The sequence below is a fragment of the Podarcis muralis genome, chromosome 1, assembly GCF_964188315.1.
Source record: "Podarcis muralis chromosome 1, rPodMur119.hap1.1, whole genome shotgun sequence".
Taxonomy (NCBI): Eukaryota; Metazoa; Chordata; class Lepidosauria; order Squamata; family Lacertidae; genus Podarcis; species Podarcis muralis.
The window spans coordinates 21,581,839-21,602,042 of record NC_135655.1 but is presented as its reverse complement, the minus strand read 5'-3'; the positions used below and the strand labels follow the sequence as shown (position 1 = coordinate 21,602,042).

Genomic DNA, 20,204 nt, shown 5'->3' with positions numbered 1-20,204 from the left:
GTAGCAAGCAAGCCAGCATTTGCTCATAGTCTTTTTCTAAGTTAACTCCACCTGTAAAAGCTGAACCATTTTGTTGTTCTCTCCTAATAAGATGCCTGCTATTGCTCTCTCTTTTTATCTCCACTCATCCTGTAAATCGTTCTTGCCAAGATAATTTTGTTCCTGCATGAATAAAGCAGTAGAAATCCAGAAACTATGTGTAAACTTCTCAGTCTAATTCACCCAAGCTGCAAGGTTTCCTAACAGGGATGTATTTGTGCTACGGCTGAGCTCCATTATGGACCTGCCTTCAAGTTTATTTCAATTTTATTTCACATTTATGGGCATCTGAGGTGCAAGAAACCTCCAGCCAAGCACTCAGAGTATACAAGAAGCTCTCCTGCAGGAACGTGGTCCTGAAAGCACCTTAGAAGCAGAACCATTTGCCTCAAGGCTACATTACAATGTTTGGCAGGGGGAAAAACTGACCCCTGGTTGTCTTACATCACAGACCTTGTGCTCAGTAATGCCGTTATCATTGCCTTACTAATCAATGAAGAAAAAGGATACAGACTTCAGAGAAGTTCATTTCTTGATTATACAACCTTATCTACTTAATGGCTAATCTCATTTACTCAGAGAAACCTAGAATTCCTATTGGTGAAAGTCCATGTCTATGTGACCTCCTCAGAGTATATAAAATTGGAAAGCAAATTAATTCGTCTAGAGTCATTTCAGTCACTGTTAGCTGGTGCCATGGAGCCTCTAGGGACAGTGACCATTTTGATGATCATATGTATCTCTTGCCTTGTTTTCCTCACAGTCAGCAGAATGCCAGAGAATGCAAAGCAGCTGCCACCTGGCCCACCTCCACTGCCCATCGTAGGGAATGCTCTGCAGCTGAAGACCAACAACCTGGCCCAGGTTCTCCAGGAGGTAAGCCAAAGATGAGACCTTCCTCAACAGCTGTCTGTTGATGACCGTTACCTGTTTGCAAGCCTCTTTCCATCTGACTCTTTTGGAAGGGGACAATCCATTGTCAGTTTGTTTATTTATAGATGGTACCATCTGTGTGCAGGGCACATTTGCAGAGTATAAGGCAACAGACTCTGCACATTGACAGAGGAGAGGCAAGAGAGGGAGGGGAGGCATCCAGACCAGAAGAAAAGAATAGCAGAATCGCTGTGATTTCCGTGGCACGGACTTGCGCTTGGCTACATCAGCAGGGATGGGGAGCAGGGACTTGTCGCAAAGGCTCCACAGAAAAGAGTTGGACTTTGAGCAGGTCCCACAACTCCAGAAAGGGGGTTGTTTTATTGTCATTTTATTGTCTTATGCTTAAAATAAAAGCCATAAAGCCCCCTTCTGAGTAAAGAAGTTTAAAAAGGAATAGTAAAATTTTCATACTATATTAGACATGGGGCGGGGGCGGGTCCAATTCTCCCTCCACACATGGATGGTTTGGGCATTTTTGCCCTCTGAACATTTTTAGCCTCTGCTGGACTGTGTGGAGTTCATAGTCTTCTTGTAGTTTGAAAAGCTGCTCCTTTATATTCCCCAGAATGTGCTTGGATGGAAGATACTGTAAGAATTCCCTTAGAAAAATGAGTGTGAGGGAGACATAACAGAGTAGTATAATCATATTCACGGTATAGAGAAAGTAGACGGGAAAACACTTTTACCCCCCTCTCATAATGCCATACCCTCCCACATTTCTCCAATGAAAAGAGGAACATCCCATTCCATAACGATTTTACTATAGCCCACACACTTTACTGGGTTGCCCCAGCCACTCTGGGCAACATCCAACATATATAAAAACATAATGAAAACATTAGAAATTAAACAAAAAAACACTTCCCTATTCAGGATTGCCTTCAGAGGGGGTCGGATAACTCTATACCCTCCAACATTTCTCCAATGAAAATAGGGACAGCCAAAGGACATTCTGTGATCAAAGTGGGATGGCTTCTCTAAATCAGGGATGTCCCTGGAAAATAGGGACACTTGAAGGGTCTGTAAAACTAAAACTTGGAGCCTTCAGTTAAAGCTGAATGTTAGAAGATTTACAACACATGCAAGAAAGTAGTTCTTCATACAGTGCATATTGAAACTGTGGAATTCACTCCCAAAGAAGTAGCGATGATAGCCTCCAACTTGGATGATTTAAAGGAAATGTTCAGACAAAATTCATTGAAGATAAAGCTACCCATAGCTGCTAGCGATGATGCTGAACCTCCACCAGTTCCAGGGACCTGCAGGAGGGGAGCGTGCTATTGCACTCAGGTCTTGTTTTTGAGCTTCCCAGAAGAACTGTGTTGGCCACTGTGATAACAGTTGTGGACTAGTTGGCCTTCAGCCTGATCTAGCTGCCTTCTGTATGTTATTAAGTGTCATGTGGTTCAGATGCCCATAGTGAGTCTGGGGCAGCAGGGCTCTCCATCAGCTATATGACTCTCTCCTAACCCGCAAACCCACCTAGATGTGTGTCCTTCTCTATCTTTTTTCCAGTTTGGTGAGAAGTATGGCTCTGTGTTCACAATGTATTTTGGAACAGAACGGGTTGTGGTGCTGCATGGCTATGATGCAGTGAAAGAAGCACTGATCGACCGTGGAGATGAATTTGCTGCTAGGGGACGCCTGCCATTAGCTGATGCTGTCAACAAGGGATTAGGTATTTTATGCTGGTTGACCAATGGAGGGGGGGCAAAGAAAAATCCCTCTATTCATGAAAATAAAGCAAGAAAGGTTGCAAAGACAAGTCATTGCATCTTGAGATAAACATTCCTAATTAATGTTCACAATGGACAGTAGCAATAGATAATTAGCAGCCTTTTAATGGCATAGCTATATATTGGGCATTGCCATTTAAGAGAGAAATGAGCCACCTCATAAAAGTACTTAAGCAATATCTAGGGCAGTAGCGGAGAAAGGTGGGTGTGGTGGGTGTGGGCCGCCCTGGGTGCAATCCCTGAGGGGAGTGACATCGCCACAGTGGCGCCCCCCCCCCCGGGATGTGCGTTGCCGCCGGCACCCCCGGGACGCTCCCCGCCGCCATGCGCCGCCTTACACCCACAGGTAAGAACTATTGCTTCTTCATTATACTGGCAGCTTCAGAGAGAGACCCAGGCTCCAAGAGATGAATTATCAGTTAACATAAATATCGAAATATTGAAACCTCTTTTTAAGTTTTAGCTGCAAAAATGGACATTCTGCAAATGCAAACCTCCACTACGTTTCATACACAACACACACAAACATAGCATTTTATGCACATTAAACACAAATATTTTACAGTCAGGGCATGTATCAGAAGACTGGCCAGCTACTGATTCTGGAATAAGAAGGCACCAAAGTACCAAGTCTCCCGGTGTTCTGGAGCCAAGAATAAGAGCCTCCTGCTCTTCCAACCTGCTTCTTCTGCTCTCTCTTTCAGTCCATCCATCTCCTTTATGCCCATTTCCTCTTCTGCTTTCCAGGAATTATATTCAGCAATGGGGAGATGTGGAAGCAGCTCCGACGTTTTATCCTTACCACCCTGCGCAACTTTGGCATGGGAAAGAAAAGTATTGAGAAGAGGATCCAGGAGGAAGCACAGTTCCTGCTAGAAAAGTTCCAGGACACGCAGGGTGGGTAGCCACTGCCCTACAGAGACATAGGCTTATCAAGCAGACCCCCTTAAACGTCACAACAGATTCTGGGGTACATTACAACAGATTATTAACCACCACCTGGTCCTAGCTCACTGAGGGCTTCATACACACCAGTAATGCACTGAACTTACCTTGTCAATGTACTGGCAAACAATGCATAGCTTTCAGCAGGGGTGTAATATGCTGACACAGACTAGTTCCAACTAAAGCCTGGCTGCTGCTTCTCTATCAACTGCAAGAGTGCTCCGCAGATATTGTTGAATTCCAGCTGCTTTCAGCCCCAACAGTCATCAGTGGTTCAGAAGTTAGAGTCTAGCAGCATCTGAAGTGTTTTAGATTCCCTAGTTTTAGTCTAGACTTCACCAAGGCCTGCACCACTGTGGTCACTCTTTCCAATCTAAGGATATATTGGCTGAAGCTGAAAGAAAGCACCTTGGAAAGTCCTTGGAAGAAACCACTCATAGCCACTGAAGATGCCCATGCCTCCAGAATTGTGAGAAAGGCAGCTCCCTGTCTGACCACTGAGGCCAGGAGCCAGGAAATGGCAGCTCAGAAATTCCAGACTAGATTATTGCCTAAAACCTGTAATGGGTATAATTATTTTTTTCTTGTTCTCCCAGAGAAGCCCTTGGATCCAACCTTCTCACTCAGTTGTGCCGTCTCCAATGTCATTTGTGCAATTATCTTTGGGAAACGATACGATTATAATGACAAGAAGTTGCTATGCATGCTAAGCTTAATAAGTGAAAACTTTCAGCTTTTTAGCTCTCCTTGGGGACAGGTAGGTGCCATCTGGTTAAATGCATTCTTTCCGACAAAGTCTAAAGTTTACTTGCATGTGGAATATTTATTTTATGTAGATACTGCCTCTGGCTGTGGCCATTTTCCTGCTGTTTAAATGTCTTTCTTCCAGGCTTCTCATGGCCCATACTGCCTCTGCCTCTTAATATTTCTGTTAATGTCCTAGTTGTAGGCTTGCCATGGGTAACTGGTTGGCCAATGTGACAGCACGATGGGCCACTGGCCTGATTCAATAGGCTCTTCTTATGTTCTTATGTTTTTAACTTGGAGATCCAGTCAAGGCACACAATGCACCTGGGTCTAGTAACCAAGGTTTGACTTAACAGCAGCCCAGTGGAGCAGGAAGTAAAGCTTAACCAGTAAAACCCACAGGCTCAAGTTTATGACTGGAACTAATCACTTGGGATGTATATACACTGCCATTGCCTCTGCATCCAGTGTACTTCCACTACTGGTTTGAGAAGGTGTGAATACATGACGTTAGCCACAATCCATGTCTATCCTGCCTTGCTACATTTTAAGCCAACGATGTGTACACAGCCTGGTTTCAACAGGAGGAGCAGATGGGACTAAATTTGAAGATATATATGTAACCCCATAGTTCAGCTTTACACCATTTGGCTTATTTATATAGGGTCCAAGAGTCAATTCCTAGTAGCATCCCTAGTTAGGAATGGGACTCCTGAATGATACCCAGCAGAGCAGCTCCATAGGCACTACTGACCTTGAGAGGTCAATGGTCTCATTCAGTATATACCTTTTAACATGCGGAGTTTGGCGGAGGGGGGTAACTGGGTTGTTGTTTTTATTTTGATTATGCATTTTGTGGTTTTATATTTTGATTTTAGTCTGTGAACCACCCTGAGACCTGTGGGTATAAATTGAATAAATGATAATAATAATAATAATAATAATAATAATAATAATAATAATAATAATAATAATATAAGACAGCTTCCTACCCAGCTGTTGCGGTTTTGGCAGTGGGGGTGGGGGGAATGTTGCATGATTTTTCAGATTTTTCTAAAGGTACACATAGGTGAAAATAAAAAATAATAATCTGCGTATGACCTCTACAAACATTAGGTAGAGGGTGGGAAAGCACTAACTGTGGGGAAGGGAAGATAATACAATGCAGTACAATCAATGAAGCACCACCCAGTAATGCAGATGGGGAACATCTACATAGATTTGGGAGGCATTGGTAGTGAAAATGCTGGTGTGTGGACCACAGAGTTGAAATGCACACAAGGCAACAGTGGCCAACGTTATACTGAAGCCCGAGTGTGGACAAACCCTGACTGAGGTTGGTGCCAATGGGTCTCTTGTGGTGTTTCTTCTAGCTCTACAACGTCTTCCCTTCTTTGATGAAATGCATCCCTGGGCCCCACCACAAAGTGCTGAAAAACAACTTGGCAATCAGAGAGTTTGTTTTGGAGGAGGTTGAAGAGCACAAGCCCACTCTGGACCCCAGCTCACCTCGGGATTTTATCGACTGCTTCCTTATGAAAATGGATCAGGTAATCATGAAAACTCACAGAACTCTTCACGTGGGTTCTCCTGCCACTCCTGAAGCTTCCCAACCAGCAGACTTCCATCCAGCTTCTTGTGGGAAATGCCAAGGAAAGAGATTCCTGCCCACACCCCATTGGAGTAGATTCATTTCCCATTGCTGACTTGTTCCTGCAGTAAGTGGGAAGTTCTTTCTAATGATTAACCCTCTGGGCAAGGAATGTCCAGAGGAACGAGCTATAAAAAGCCTTGAGATAAGATGTGTCTTAGGAAGGGAGCTGGTCCCAGTGGTACAATTAAATTCTTGTTATGTTGTACTCAGAACAATTGAGTTGACTCCACTGACCGTGTTGTGTGTTTCTGCAGGAAAAAGGTAATAGTGCATCCCATTTCACCATTGAAAACTTGGCCATAAGCACAGTTGACTTGTTTGGGGCTGGAACAGAAACCACCAGCACCACACTGCGATACGGGTTCCTGATCCTCCTCAAATACCCAGAGATACAAGGTAAAACAGATGCGTTATTAGTACTTCTTATTCTAGTTCTTTTCCAGATTTATGTGTCACAGGTCCAAGAGGTGGCCACTTTCCCCAGGAAAACCCACTGTTCATCGCTGAATGTTAATAATCGCTGAGTGACATCAGCAGTAGGCAGAAGGCTTTCCTGGAGACAACAGTGGGGGTGGGGTGGGGGTGGACAAAATGCTCAGATCCATGCCTAGTAACCACAGACCCGTGCCTGGAAATCCCAGCAAAAATAGAAGTGTAGATGAGCTCTTATAGCTGACCATATTGCAAACCCTAGGATTATATGCAAACAGTAACAACTTGAATTTGGCTCAGTAGTGTACTGGCAGCCAGTGCAGATCCTTTAGATCAAGCATGTCCAAAGACCATTTTGGGGACCTAATCGGGCCTGCTAGTCAGTTTAATCCAGCCCCAGCGGCAGGTTATTTCCTGGGGGTAAAATACTAAAAAAAAGGTCAACAACTTTGGTTTACTTCATCCTTCCTTTCTGGCCCTCTTTGAAAAAGGTTTGGACACCACTGCTTTAGACAAAGACACAACCACAAGGGCCAGGGGCCAAAGGGCCCTCAGGTAGGATCAGAATCACTGCAGGACAGTGCCTCCAATAGGAATCTCTCTAAGCTGGACCATCACTTGCTCCTGTAACATCCCTAAAGCTTTTGTCCCGCTGGGCTCCTTTTGAATAGAAATTATATTAATATATAAATAATTGCAGTTATTATGTTTCCCTGTTTACAGATGGATTGCTGAAGGTGAGCTACAATAACTTGCCTGTGGTGACGAGTTAGTAGAAAGTTGGCATCAGAAAACAACTGAAAGTTCCAAAATGTGCAGAGCCTTGCAACCATTCCCACCGAGTTTCAGTTTCTTCTGTAATGTTTCCTGCACTGGTGTTAAACCTCATTCTTCCCATTGCAGAGAAAGTGCATGAAGAAATTGACCGAGTTATTGGCCGATCACGAAGTCCTTGCATAGCAGATCGTGGGGAAATGCCTTACACAGATGCTGTCATCCATGAGATCCAGAGGTTCATCTCTATTGCCCCATTGAGCGCCCCCCATTCAGTACTCAAAGACACGCCGTTCAGACAATATGTCATTCCAAAGGTCAGCTCTTTTCAAGGCTCTAAGTAGTAATAGTAGACTGCTAGCCATGATGGCTATATTCTACCTCCATGGTGAGAGGCCGCATGCTTCTGAATACCAGTGGGTGGAAACCACAGGTATTGAGAGTGCTGTCTTGTTTAGATTATGTTTAAGGGCTTCCCATGGGCATTTGGTTGGACACCATGAAAACAGGATGCTGGACCAGATGGGGCCACTGGACTGATCTTCTTATGTACAAGTAACGGAAGTAGTTTAGCCCAACTCCTAAAGTGTAGCTGGGCATCTTGAAGCCTGGACTTTGTTTTAAACACCCTATTGCCTTCTGAAGCTGCTCCATTCTTCTTCTGTATCAACAAAGTACCTTCCTTCCTGTTATTGCCTTCCCACACCATTCCTTTGGTTGTCATGGCCATCCAGCCCATTTCTTTGCACTCTCTGCAGGGCACTACCATATATCCAAGTCTGACATCTGTGCTACATGACAGCAAAGAATTTCCAAACCCCAAAGAATTTGACCCAGGACATTTCTTGCACAAAGATGGCACCTTCAGGAAGAGCGACTATTTCATGCCTTTCTCAGCAGGTAAGATCTCTGCTTCCTCAGTAGGCTACAGTCTTGGCCAGCTCAGGTCTTTCCCGTCTCCCTAATCGGCTGGTGTCGGGGCAATGAGGGGGAACCTCCTTCCTCCTGCAGCCTAAACTGGAAGGGCTCCCAGATTGTGAGAGAGGGGCAGAGGCTTCTGGGTCCATCAAAACTCCTTGTACCTTTCCTGTGGCCAGCTGAAGCAAAAGAAATGGTGAAAAGAGTGACTCTCCCAGGAGCTGTTCTGGAGCAGCACCTCTGCTCCTTTGGCATGATTGTTATTTTCTCCGTAACAGCCAAAGTGGTTGTTATGCATCTTACACTTTGGGTTTCCTTTGCAGGGAAGCGGATATGTGCGGGGGAAGGTCTGGCCCGTATGGAGATCTTCTTGTTCTTGACCACCATATTACAGAACTTCACTCTGAAGTCCATCATTGACCCCAAGGACATCGATCTCACACCGGTGTTGAGCGGCATAAGCAACTTCCCTCGGCCCTATCAGCTCTGCATTGTCCCTCGCTGAAAAGCCTGCCTCAGTAGGGCTGCACATGTGGAAAAGTTGCAGCCTGGCAAATCTTTGTTCAAAAAATCCGTAACACAATATCTCCTCATGTGTGGAGTCTTATCTTTTTACCTGACTAATTGTGGAACTTTGGGGATCTTGCTAGAGACTATTGCACATTGAAGACATTTTGTAAAAAAATTCATCTCTTTATTAAAAAAATTGCATGTCTATACAGACATTATGTACTATCTCTTAACAGGTGTCAGGGCCACCCAAGGTCCCAGCTCACAAGAGACCAATGCCAAGTCCAGCTTATGTACAAAAGCTTTTATTGAAGAACATTGTTAGCTCCACATCCGAGGCGCGTGACCCCACGTCTGTTAGGCTTAGACCGCTGAAGTCCCTTCTGAATCAGTCCCGCCTCTACACCAGTTTAAGAGGCTTGCGCTGGACCACCTCTTCCTCTCCTTCCTTTTCCGCAGGGTCTTTCTGCCCCCCTGGGTTCCCTCCCTCCGGGATTCCCCAGAGGCTGAATCCTCTGACGCCTGCTCCCCCCTCCTCCGTGCTTTGGGACCAGGCTCCTCCTCCGGGCTCTCCTCACTTCCGCGCGCCTCCACATAGAACTTGGCGCGCGTACGCTGCTTCTGACCTTCCTTTTGACAGTTACACTGCTCTCGGTACTACTCTCCGCCCCTTCCGGCAGGACGTCTTGCCCCGATCTCCTTCCCCTCTCTGCTTCCTGCTCTGCTCCGTCTGACACACTGGGAACTCCACCCCCTTCACTCCGTTCCGGTGGGGAAGCCGGTCCCGATCTCCAACTCCCACTGGGGGTTCCCCTGCTGCTGCCCTGCTCCTGACTACTCCCCCCTGTGGCTCCCCTTGGCCTGACCAGGGGCGCTCCCTTTTGGGAATCCTCCGATTCACTGGAGAGACTCATGGAAACCCTCGACTCATTGTCATCCTCTTCCTCGTCGCCCTGGGATCCTTCCCCCTCGCTCTCAGTCTCCTCCCTCATCTGCGCCTCTCTCCCTGAACCCCTGACAACAGGTAAAAAAAAGAAAATTATATAAAATAGAAAATTTATAAAGAAATAAAAAATAAAGAAGTAACAAAGATAAGAAACAAAGAAATCAAAAAAAGAAGAAGACAGAGTTATTTACATAGTAAAAGTACTCATTGGCACGATCCTTCCCATCCTTCTCATTATACTGTTTGATATAACATTCTTTTTGACACAGGTTTACATTGTATAATATCATTTCTTTCTGTTTTGTATACTTTCCTTTGATTTTTTTTCTTTACAAATATCACTCAATTTCTGCTAATATGGAGTTTTTTGTACAATAAAGTTTTACATAATTCTTAAATATTATCCGTTCTCTAGTTGTTTTTGTTTCGATATTCCTCTAACTGATCCCGTCAGTTTTGCTAATTGTAGATATTCTAACATGAGTATCTGCCAATCTGTAATCTCTGGGAGCATTTCATTTTTCCAATTCCTTCCTATAAGGGTTCTAGCTGCTGTTACACCATACATAAACTATGATCTTATATCTTTTTTAATTTCTGATGGTAATAGGAAAGTAGGAAAATCTCTGGGGTTTTTTTTTTTTTTAAGTAATTTTAAATAGTTTCTTAAACTCATTATAAATATCATTCCAGTATTTGCCAATGGCTACACAGGTCCACCACATATGAGAGTATGATCCTTCCTCTTTTTTACATCTCCAACAGGTTGATGTTTTTCCTTTATACATTTTAGCAAGCTTTTTGCGGGTAAGATGCCATCTATATAGCATTTTATGGTATATTCCCTGAGATTATAGCATGCTGTGAATTCAATGTCTGCCGTCCATAATCTCACCCATTGTTCCATAAGTTATGCCTGAAGTTCCATATTATGCCCGAAGTCCTGTGCCCATTTAACCATGACTGCTCTTCTTTTGTTTCCCATTCCAGAAGATAATCATACACTTGTGAAATAATTTTCTTTTTGTTAAGTATTGATTCTCTTTCAAATCTAGATGTTTCCTTTGCAATTTCTTGTTTTGAATCTATAGCTAGTCTTTGGTGTAGCTGGAAATATTGTAGCCAGTCTGTTAGCGAGTTTTTAATTTCCTCATATTGCTTCAATGTTGGCTTATCCAGAGAGCCAGTGTGGTGTAGTGGTTAAGAGTGGTAGTCTCGTAATCTGGGGAACCAGGTTCGCGTCTCCGCTCCTCCACATGCAGCTACTGGGTGACCTTGGGCCAGTCACACTTCTTTGAAGTCTCTCAGCCCTACTCACCTCACAGAGTGTCTGTTGTGGGGGAGGAAGGGAAAGGAGAATGTTAGCCGCTTTGAGACTCCTTAAAGGGAGTGAAAGGCGGGATATCAAATCCAAACTCTTCTTCTTCTTATCTACTTCTAAGACTGATGTTGGCCATTGCCCTTTCATATTTCTTTTTTAACTGCCATGGCTTCTGTGGATGACGAGAACAGGGGTATCTTGGGCTCCAATATTCCTTTATATTTAATCCATATTTTGTATAACGATTTCCACATTGAAGACATTATTGCAATGGACAAATAGCAGGATTTAGAAATTAGTCACACACAACAAACCCCATTCTTATCTTTCTTGCCTCTTCATGTGCATATGTGTGCAGCGGAGTAGCTAGCCGCTCGAGTGCCTGGTGCGGGGGCGTGTCCTGCAGCTGGGGGCGTGTCGAGCCACCCATGGGGGCAGGGCGAGCCTCTCCAACCAGTGGCGTAGCATGGGTTGTCAGCACCCGGGGCAAGGCAAGTAATTTGCGCCCCCTAACCTGTGAATTTTAGCACTGCAAGTGCGAGCCACCCCCCCCCCCGATGTTGCGCCCGGTGCGGCCGGCCCCCCTGCACCCCCCACGCTATGCCACTGTCTCCAACACTTGGAGCCTCTTCGCTGACTCCCCCTCAGCTTTAGGGCGTCTGAGGGAGAGGCAGTAGGCAGACGAAAGTCCCACGCTGCTGTTTCAGGCAGCGCGGAACCTGCAGGCCCCTAAGCCACCACCTCACTCCTAAAAGGTTTCGTGAGCCCAATTTTTTAAAAACTCATTTTGTCACACACACCCCCTCAGTGATGACATCTGAGGCAAACTGCAGCCCTGCACCCCCCTTCCTCCGCCACTGTATGAGAGTGATGGGTAAAATCTGACAAGATGGAAGCTTTTTAGCCACTGAGAAGTCTTGTTACTCTTTGTGCTAAATGAAGCCAGTCAGAGTGGAATGAACTGAGTCAACCACTGAGGAACTGGTGACCCTCAACGGTGGTTGGACTCTTGCACCCATCACCCCTGATGTTGGCTGGGGCAGATGGGGGCTGGAGTCCAGGAATATCTGAAAGGCAGCAGGTTCCCCATTCTTGCCATGGGGGCTCAGTTGGGACAACTCCCATAATCCCATTTCATTGGCTAGGTAGCTGGAGATAATGGGAGCTGCAGTCCAGCAGCAAAATCTCCAACCTTGACTTGGTGGGTTGAAGTGCTGCAGGCTGTAGAAGCTGGGTGGGTCAAGGCCCCTGTCTGAGATGATCTTTTGATTCCCTTGCATGTCCTACCCAAGATACAGCAAAGTTGTTTAACTGAGTGACAACATAAGCTTTTTTGGTAACCCTTCTATAGATCTGTACACTGAGATTGGCAGATGTGTCAATGCTAAAAATAAAGCATAGGCAAACAATTGTATTTGGAAAAATATTCCAATAAACACAGTTTGGAGTCTCCCGGTGCTACAACAAACTGTCTAAAAATAACTTTCACTTTTTGCCTGATCTAAGAAGGAAAGTCTTTGGAGGGTGCTGCAGAAATCAATAGCTTTTGAAATCTTTGCCCCTTTCACCTAGTAGAACAACCTTGAGACTTGACATTTACAAATGTCTGCCAATAATCCCTTTAAGGGTAACCATGTTCTAAAGAAAAGATAGCAATACTGGATGCAACTGAACTTCTGAGTAAGTATGGGAAATGAACTAATTTGAATCCAGAAATCTACTAGTCCTAGGAAGCATATCTTCAAGAGAGGCACAGAGCATAGATAGGCAAGATCTCCCAAGCCCACCTTGGATGAACTTGGATGGGAAAACTATTTTTTTTCCTCCTGAGCCCAACTGAGGCTCTCACTGTCTTTAAAAATCTGAACAGAGTGAAAATGGCCCTCCCTCAAATTCTCCACTTACTTTGTGGGTGGCAAAATAAGGAAGGTCATTTCACTGAATATTCTCCAAGGGAGGACTGAAAATCTCCAGGAGTTTGAGAGGAAAAACTTTCAAAGAATTGTCATAATTTCTTTCCTCTCAGCCTTCCTTCAACCCTGCTCCCATTCAGTGTAACAGAAAAATGTTTCCTTAGTACAAATTCAGAGGCAGCATGGGCAAAATTGTTGAGGGGAAGTCCACCTATGAAGTCCACCAAGGAAGAATGGTCTTCCTCTTCTGTCTTCAGAATTTTTGTTTTGGGTTTCTCCACCCTCTCAATTATGCTCCTATTCAAAGTAGTGAAGTAATGTTTCTCCATTGCACTGAATGAAGGGGACAAGAGGAATGAACTTGTCTCTGATTTGCATTTTAATTCAAACTGGAGAAGAATTCGGGTCTTGAAATGCATGTCCTCTGTCCGCTTTGAAACTTTGGAGAAGTGTGCTGGTTTCACTAGCATAGAAAACTACTGCTCCATTTCTTCTGGAGAATAAGAGCACATCCAGATGTATGTATTTTTCTACCTGTTTGTGAAATGGAATGGCTTTATAGATGTACTTCACCCTCCCAGAGCTAAATAAATAATACTATGACAAACTGAATACTGTCACTTGTAATGATTATGCAAGTACAGCAATTTTATTATTTTATCCAACATCCTGTTCTCACTGTGGCCAACCAGATGCCTATGAGAAGCTCTCAAGGAGCAACTGAGTGCTACAGTGCTCTCCTCCCCATTTGCAGTTCCCAGCAACATTTGAGGGCTATTCCTAACTCTGTAGTGCATCAATGACAGCTCCATAATAAAATCCAGAGTCAGGCCACCGGGATTTAAATATCTTGCTTTTCTAACACATTGCTTTAAAAAATCCCTCCACCTTAAAAACACAGACATTCAAAACAAATTACTAATAAAATCACACGATTAAATTTATGGCACATGACTGCAGTTCTGTGCATGGCTGGGAGTAAGCACCATTGAACACAGTGGTGCGTATTTCTGCTGTATAGGTTCAATTTTTAAAACACATTTGGTTTTAGCAAATGACATCCAGACAGCAGAAACACAACCTTTTACTTTTAATTAGCAATGCAAACAACTTTTTGTTATTTATTTTTGGAATTTTACAACAAAATCAAACAGTCCCCTGTCTCCCCACCTCCCCTATGAATCCTCCCCCTTCCTCACATGCCCCCAAACCTCTGTATGCCTCCCTAGCCCCAATTGCCCTTAATCCCCCCCTTCCCACAGCATTTGTATTTGCTTGTATGATCAGTAGCAAACCTGTACTTTCACTACTAATTCCCCTGACACATCTAATCTAAGGATGACCTGCTGTTTATGATGTAACAATGCAAGCAATACAGAATTTACAGACATTTATAGACCACGTCCACACAGGATTAAAGTGTAGTATTTTGTCTCAAACTGCCCCACTGAACAAGCTTATATTAGCTGGCGAAAACCCTCTCCCATGCCCACACTTTTAATCAGTTTGCCATTGCTTCTTTTTATCTAAGTTGTATATAAAAATATGAGAAGGTCTGTGGCAATTTAAAGACTTAACTGTATTTATTTGTAAAGGGAGTAAGATTTGCTAGGGCATACTTCCTCTGATGGGAAATGGGTGGCTACAACAGCATAGTATTAATATTAATAATAATATACAGTGCTTTTTTTCTGGGGGGAACGCAGGGGTAGGCATGCCCCTAAACATTTTGTGAATCTAACGGGAGAAGAACTAAAAAAAATAAAATATTTAATTTCTTCTCTAGCACGGTGAATCGGCAGTCCCGTTGCTACCTCCGATGACGACCTTTTTGTCCATTTACTGCTTTTATTTTTCCGGATTTGAACTATAAAATGGTGATTTTCTTGAGTCAAAATGAGAGTACCCCAAAACATTTCTTTAGAAAAAAAATCACTGATAATATGTAGTCAACTCAACTTCGTGGCCATTCAATTTAAGGTCACAGATAGTGATTACATTCAAAAATACAAGAAGCATGGCGTATGGCTCCATTTAGACTAAAATGAATAACAATTGATGGTTTGATTCTTTGATGGTTGTAAAACTGTTATTATTTAAATTATCTAATCTGAAGTCTCCGGCCTACAAATGCTTACGCTTTATATAAAGACAGTCCTTAAAATTCCCTCAGACTCGTTGTTTTTCATGGTGACAGACAGACACCCCCAACTTTGGGAGGGGGGGCGATGGTTTTTGTCCCTGTTAAATGCATTGAAGTTTTTGTTTCTATTTAATATTAGGGAGGCTGTCAGCTTACCTGGCTCAGTTTCCTTCATGGCTTTGCATCCGTTAGGCCCAGCCTGAGGCCTTGCAGCCTGTCACTTCCAAGGAAGTTTGTAGAGCCAGCTGGGTTATCGGCCCTTCATGGCAGGGTATAAATTCTTTATAAACACAAAGAAGTGCCGGCAAACAGGAATAAAGTCCCAAAGAAGCATGGAAAGTGTGATGTGACACAACAGAGAGATGGGACGGCCCTGTGCTGCAGCTGCGAACCTGCGAACTTGTCAATTTCCTGGCCCTGCCTGCTACCTGAGGGGAGCTCAGCCCCTCAAGAGGAATATGGAGTGGGCTTAAGCCCACAGCCCTCCCTCCAAAGTTAATACCTATGGTATCACTACCACCTCTGGGAGCAAATCCCACAGTTATTGTTTTGTTAAATAATTTTTATAAAAGATGTTCCCATGCTACAAAACTAACAAAAACGGGGGGGGGGGGAGTACATTTTTCATCTCCACTTTCAATTCATAAGAGTCTTTTTCGGTTCGTTTGCATGTACTTTTGTCGGGGGTGGGGATAGCATAGCTGTCAATGTTTCCCTTTTTTTCAGGAAAATTCCCTTATTCCGAATAGGATTCCTTACAAGAAAAGGGAAAAGTTGACAGCTATGGGAGTTATGTGTCCCTATTTTCCAGGAACTGTCCCAGATTTACCAAAGCCACCCTGGTTTCTTATTTGATCCCAGAATGTCCCCCTTTTCCTTTGTACGTCCCTATTTCTTCAGAGAAATGTTGGAGGGAATGCTGTTGTCCGACACCGCCCCCCCCCCCCAGCCGTCTGAAGGCAGCCCTGCATAGGGAAGTTTTTGGATGTTTAATGTTTTGTTACGTTTTTATATATGTTGGAAGCCGCCCAGAGTGGCTGAGGCCAACCAGTCAGGTGGGCAGGGTATAAATAGTAAAACAGTCCCTATTTGCATTGGAGAAATATTGGAGGGTATGCAACACTCAGCTTCAATGGATGTGCACAAGTTCTAGTGTTATGAAAGAGAAAAGCTTTTACCTATTCCCTTTCTAAACACCATGTATAATTTTATACACCTCTTACTCGTCTTTTCTGTGAACGAAAGTCTCACATGCTACAACCTTTCCTCATAGTTAACTTGCTAATAGCCTCAAATCATTTTGGTTGCCCTTTTCTGAAGATTTTTCAGCTCTGCAAGATCCTTTCTTAAGGTTGGCTTAGCCTGGAGCCATGAAACCCTACAACCCTGTGTCCTAAAAACCCTCACTATTAGCCTAAAGTAGGACTCTTTAAGAAATCTAAGCCGTTATCTGCTCTCATACAGAAACTTGACCCCAAGAGAGTGAGCAAGAGCGTTAGAGCCATGAAGCCATAAAGACCTGCAATTTAATTTTTAAATGCTGTATTATAATTTTTAAAAGATTCTGATGACCGGTTTTACAAATGCAGCAGAGGTCTTAAATGTGTTGACCTAATCTCATTAATTACTTGATGACAGTGGCAGTTAATATTCGTGTTTGAGTGATAAATAGAAGAGGTCGGTGAAGCTTATTATCAGTGTCATAAATCTCACACACAATTACATTAGCAGTCAGTGGTCCCCCCCCCCCCCCCTGAGGAGGAAACTACAGTAACTCATAAAAACAGGATATATGGTGTAGTGGTTTGTGTGCTGGATTAGGACTGGGAGGATTTGAGTTGCCCATTCAGCCCTGGAGAAAACCACTTGGGAAAACCACTTTTTGTTAGCCTAACCTGCCTCACAAGGCTGTTGAGGGAATAAAACGGGTTCCTTGGAAGAAAAGATGGATATAAATGTAACAAAACATTAATCCCAGCTCTTCCTGTAGGGAGAAGCTTTCTCTTCATAACCAGAAATAAATTCGACAACATGCAACCCCTCCTTTGCTTTAAACGTTTGTTCAGTCAATTATTTAAACTGAGGTAGACAAGCCGTTTGACATATTATGCAGAGGTAAACTCAGGTTTATCACAAAATGAAATCTCAGCAAGCAGCTGAAGCTAATCATATGTATAGTGCAAATAGGTCCCGAAAGCTGGGAGCAGGTTGGCTTCTCAGGTTCTACAAATGCCGGAAACTTAAAAAAGAATAAAGAAAATACTAAGAATATCATATAGTAAAAGGCCAGAGGCATTCCTTTTAGGAATTTTTAACGATATTCCAAAAGACAAAACTAATTTTTTCTTATATGCGACGTCTGCAGCAAGACTCCTGGTGGCTAAGTATTGATTGGAAAGGGAAACAGTTATCCCTTAGGGGAGAAGGGTTATGTAAGCTTTCAGAATATTTAGAATTAGCCAAATTGACAGATATAATAAGATAAAAAGCAAAAAGTGAAGTGAAAAAGGAATGGGAGTGCCTAAATGAATACCTTAAAAGCCAAGGTTCGAGGACAGAAATCTGGCTGAGTTTGGAATAACCTTGTGAAGTGAAAGGATAAGAAAGAGGGATTTATATCTAGATGCTAGGATAGAGATAAGGAAAACAGGAAGATACAATGAGAGGTAAAGGAGGTGCTGTGGGATTGGTGGAAGTCAATGTTTGTTTTCCTTTTCAGTGTTTATATTATTGATTTGTAAGATTTGGATTTGTTTTTTATATGCTTGTTTTTGTGTTTTGTGTATTGTTATTTTTCTTTTGTTGTGTGGAAAATACTAATAAAATTTACTATTTAAAAAAGAAGAAAGGAATGCATTTACTAGCTGAGGGAACACAAGGGGGTGTCAGGGGTGTGACTACAGCCATGGAACTTTTCTAAATTCAACCTCAACTTGCCATTGGTGTGGAAAGGAAAACCTCGCATTGACTCTCTAATAATAATGACACGTGAGGGGATGACAGTCAGCTACGCATTCACTCTTAAAAAATATCGGATCAAAACAACAACTATTCCACTATGAATGGTATGTGAGGAAAAGTCCCAAGTCTTCAGATAACAGCAATATTAGATACTGAGCCATATGCATTGCTTCAGCACTTTCTCTTCAAATCCTTAAAGAACCACCTTGCAAGGTGGTCAGTATTATGATTATCTCCATCTTCTCCCTGTTTCCTGAGGTAAAGTGGCCACTGTTTTCATGAAAGAAAGAGGAATTGGGTTAAGGAGCAGGCTATGTTCGGCGTTCCTCTCTCCCCTGACCTTATTCAGGGAGTTCCAAATAAAAATACTAACTAATAAAATAGGGATAACACAAAGCCTGACCGTCTAGGATGCTGCTTTGAAGTTACCAATAGAAATGTGGTGCTTTACCACCACCTAGTGTTGGTTTATGAGACCTATCAAAATACCATTTCGTGAAATAATTTCCCTTGTTTATTTTTGGATGGCATCCCCATTTCCGCTGTATTATTGGATAAGGTGAATGGGGAATGTGCATAGGCTATCCCAGTGTGATTCACATGACACCTCTCCCTCCAGTTGCTTAAAAAGCATGTGAGGGAGATGTTTAATAATGGGTGTGATGGCACAGCCAGTGGATTCAGCTTCCCCTCTCCTGATCATTGCCAATTTAAGATCAGGTCCAGCCTGTAATCCAGAGGAGCATCATCTTTGGAGGCAACCCCCATTTGATCAACTTTTGAAAGCCTTCATTTTAATAGCATTTGCAGCCCCAATACCAAAATCTGCATGTAGGCTTTAAAAATTGAAACTAGATACTGCTTGCTCAACAGAGGTAAGGTAAGGTAAAGGACACCTGGACAGTTAAGTCCAGTCAAAGCCAACTGGGGTTGCGGTGCTCATCTCGCTTTCAGGCCAAGGGAGCCGGTGTTTGTCATAGACAGATTTCCAGGTCATGTGGCCAGCATGACTAAACCACTACTGGCGCAACAGGACACCGTGACGAGTGCCAGAGTGCACAGAAACGCCGTTTACCTAACAAAACACGCACCACCATAGTGGCGTACATTAATAACCTTTTTTGACACCTGGGAATTTCCATCTGATTTATTCCCAACAAAAAGGACTCTGGTTATTCTGGAAAGGTGCTTTTAAACATTCCCCCCCCCCCATTCATTCTTATTTCCTAATAATAATTTCCCTTTTACATGTCCACCACATATGAAAGAGCATACCCTCAACCTCATTACATCTCCAGCACTTATCTGATTCAGTCTTATACATCTTAGCAAGTCTGCTTAGAGTTAAATACCATCTGTAAATCTTTTTCAGGTAGTTCTCCCTGAGTTATACTGTCATGGGAGGGGGAACTTTTCTCTATGCACATTCTCCAGTTTAGAAACTTCTATCATGGCACTTCTTACTCGCCTTATCTTTAAATGAAATCTCCAAATGCTGCTGATGATCTCCTAATGTCTGCAGATCAAGCTGCTTTCAAAGGCAGAAAGGTTTCAAAAAATAAACATCCAACCTACATCCAAACTCCGTGCGAGGGCAGTGACTTAAAATCTGAAGGTGCCAATGTTTATTACATCTGGGATTAGGTGTTTGCATTGTACGGCTCTTCATGGAACACCTCCTGGGTACAGCTATATTTGTAACAATGCTAATTGGAAATGTGGCCTAGAAAATAATAGCTCTATCAGTCACTTAACAGTCCCAGGAGTTCCTTTGCTTTTTGTAAGGTTGGTTTGAAAAGCTTCATAGCCTGAAATTGACAAGGAGATACTTGAAACTGTCAAGCAAAACCAAAGATTTGCACAGCCAATGTGGTGTGCCATCTGTCCTGCCCGTCCAGAACTCCTATGCATTTAAATAAGGGTATGAGAACAAGAAATCCCACTGGAGCAGCTATTTCTGAATTCTTAACAGTGATGGCAGAAGCTTCACTTCACTCAGGGTACAGAACTTGTGGCCCTCCAGATACAGTTAGGACTACAATAGCTGACCTCCAGCTACTGCTAACAAAAGACCCTCAATTTGGGGGATGGACTATTGCTCCAACTTTCTTTCGGAAGTCTTGAGGATCCAGTGTAACACAGGAATACTGCAGGTCCTTTTTCAGCAACCAGTTGGCATCCACCTGCCTCGAGAAACAATGGAGTGTGCCTCTGGGGGTGGAGTCAAAT

The 20,204-nt window shown here is 43.3% G+C and overlaps 1 protein-coding gene across 2 annotated transcripts; it reads left to right on the top strand.

The window, feature by feature from the left end:
- Positions 1-305: 305 nt before the first annotated feature.
- LOC114590640 (cytochrome P450 2C19-like) lies at positions 306-10,040 on the top strand. Of its 2 annotated transcripts, XR_013391904.1 has the most exons (10): positions 306-915; positions 2,491-2,653; positions 3,459-3,608; positions 4,253-4,413; positions 5,777-5,953; positions 6,312-6,453; positions 7,393-7,580; positions 8,022-8,163; positions 8,505-8,927; positions 9,716-10,040. XR_013391904.1 is itself a non-coding variant. In XM_028716974.2 (9 exons), the coding sequence occupies exons 1-9, from the start codon at positions 736-738 to the stop codon at positions 8,684-8,686; spliced, it is 1,485 nt and encodes a 494-aa protein (XP_028572807.2). In that variant the 5' UTR covers positions 306-735; the 3' UTR covers positions 8,687-8,929. The 2 variants fall into 2 exon arrangements, 1 of the variants encoding a protein (XP_028572807.2); XM_028716974.2 differs by lacking the exon at positions 9,716-10,040 and having other exon boundaries at positions 8,505-8,929.
- The last annotated feature ends 10,164 nt before the right edge of the window (positions 10,041-20,204 follow it).

Bases quoted from the DNA above. Each gene is read 5' to 3' on its own strand.
- LOC114590640 (XM_028716974.2), top strand. From the start codon at position 736: ATGGAGCCTCTAGGGACAGTGACCATTTTGATGATCATATGTATCTCT. The intron at 2,654-3,458 runs GTATTTTATGCT...TCTGCTTTCCAG, and splicing joins TGCTGTCAACAAGGGATTAG to GAATTATATTCAGCAATGGG. The intron at 7,581-8,021 runs GTCAGCTCTTTT...CACTCTCTGCAG, and splicing joins GACAATATGTCATTCCAAAG to GGCACTACCATATATCCAAG.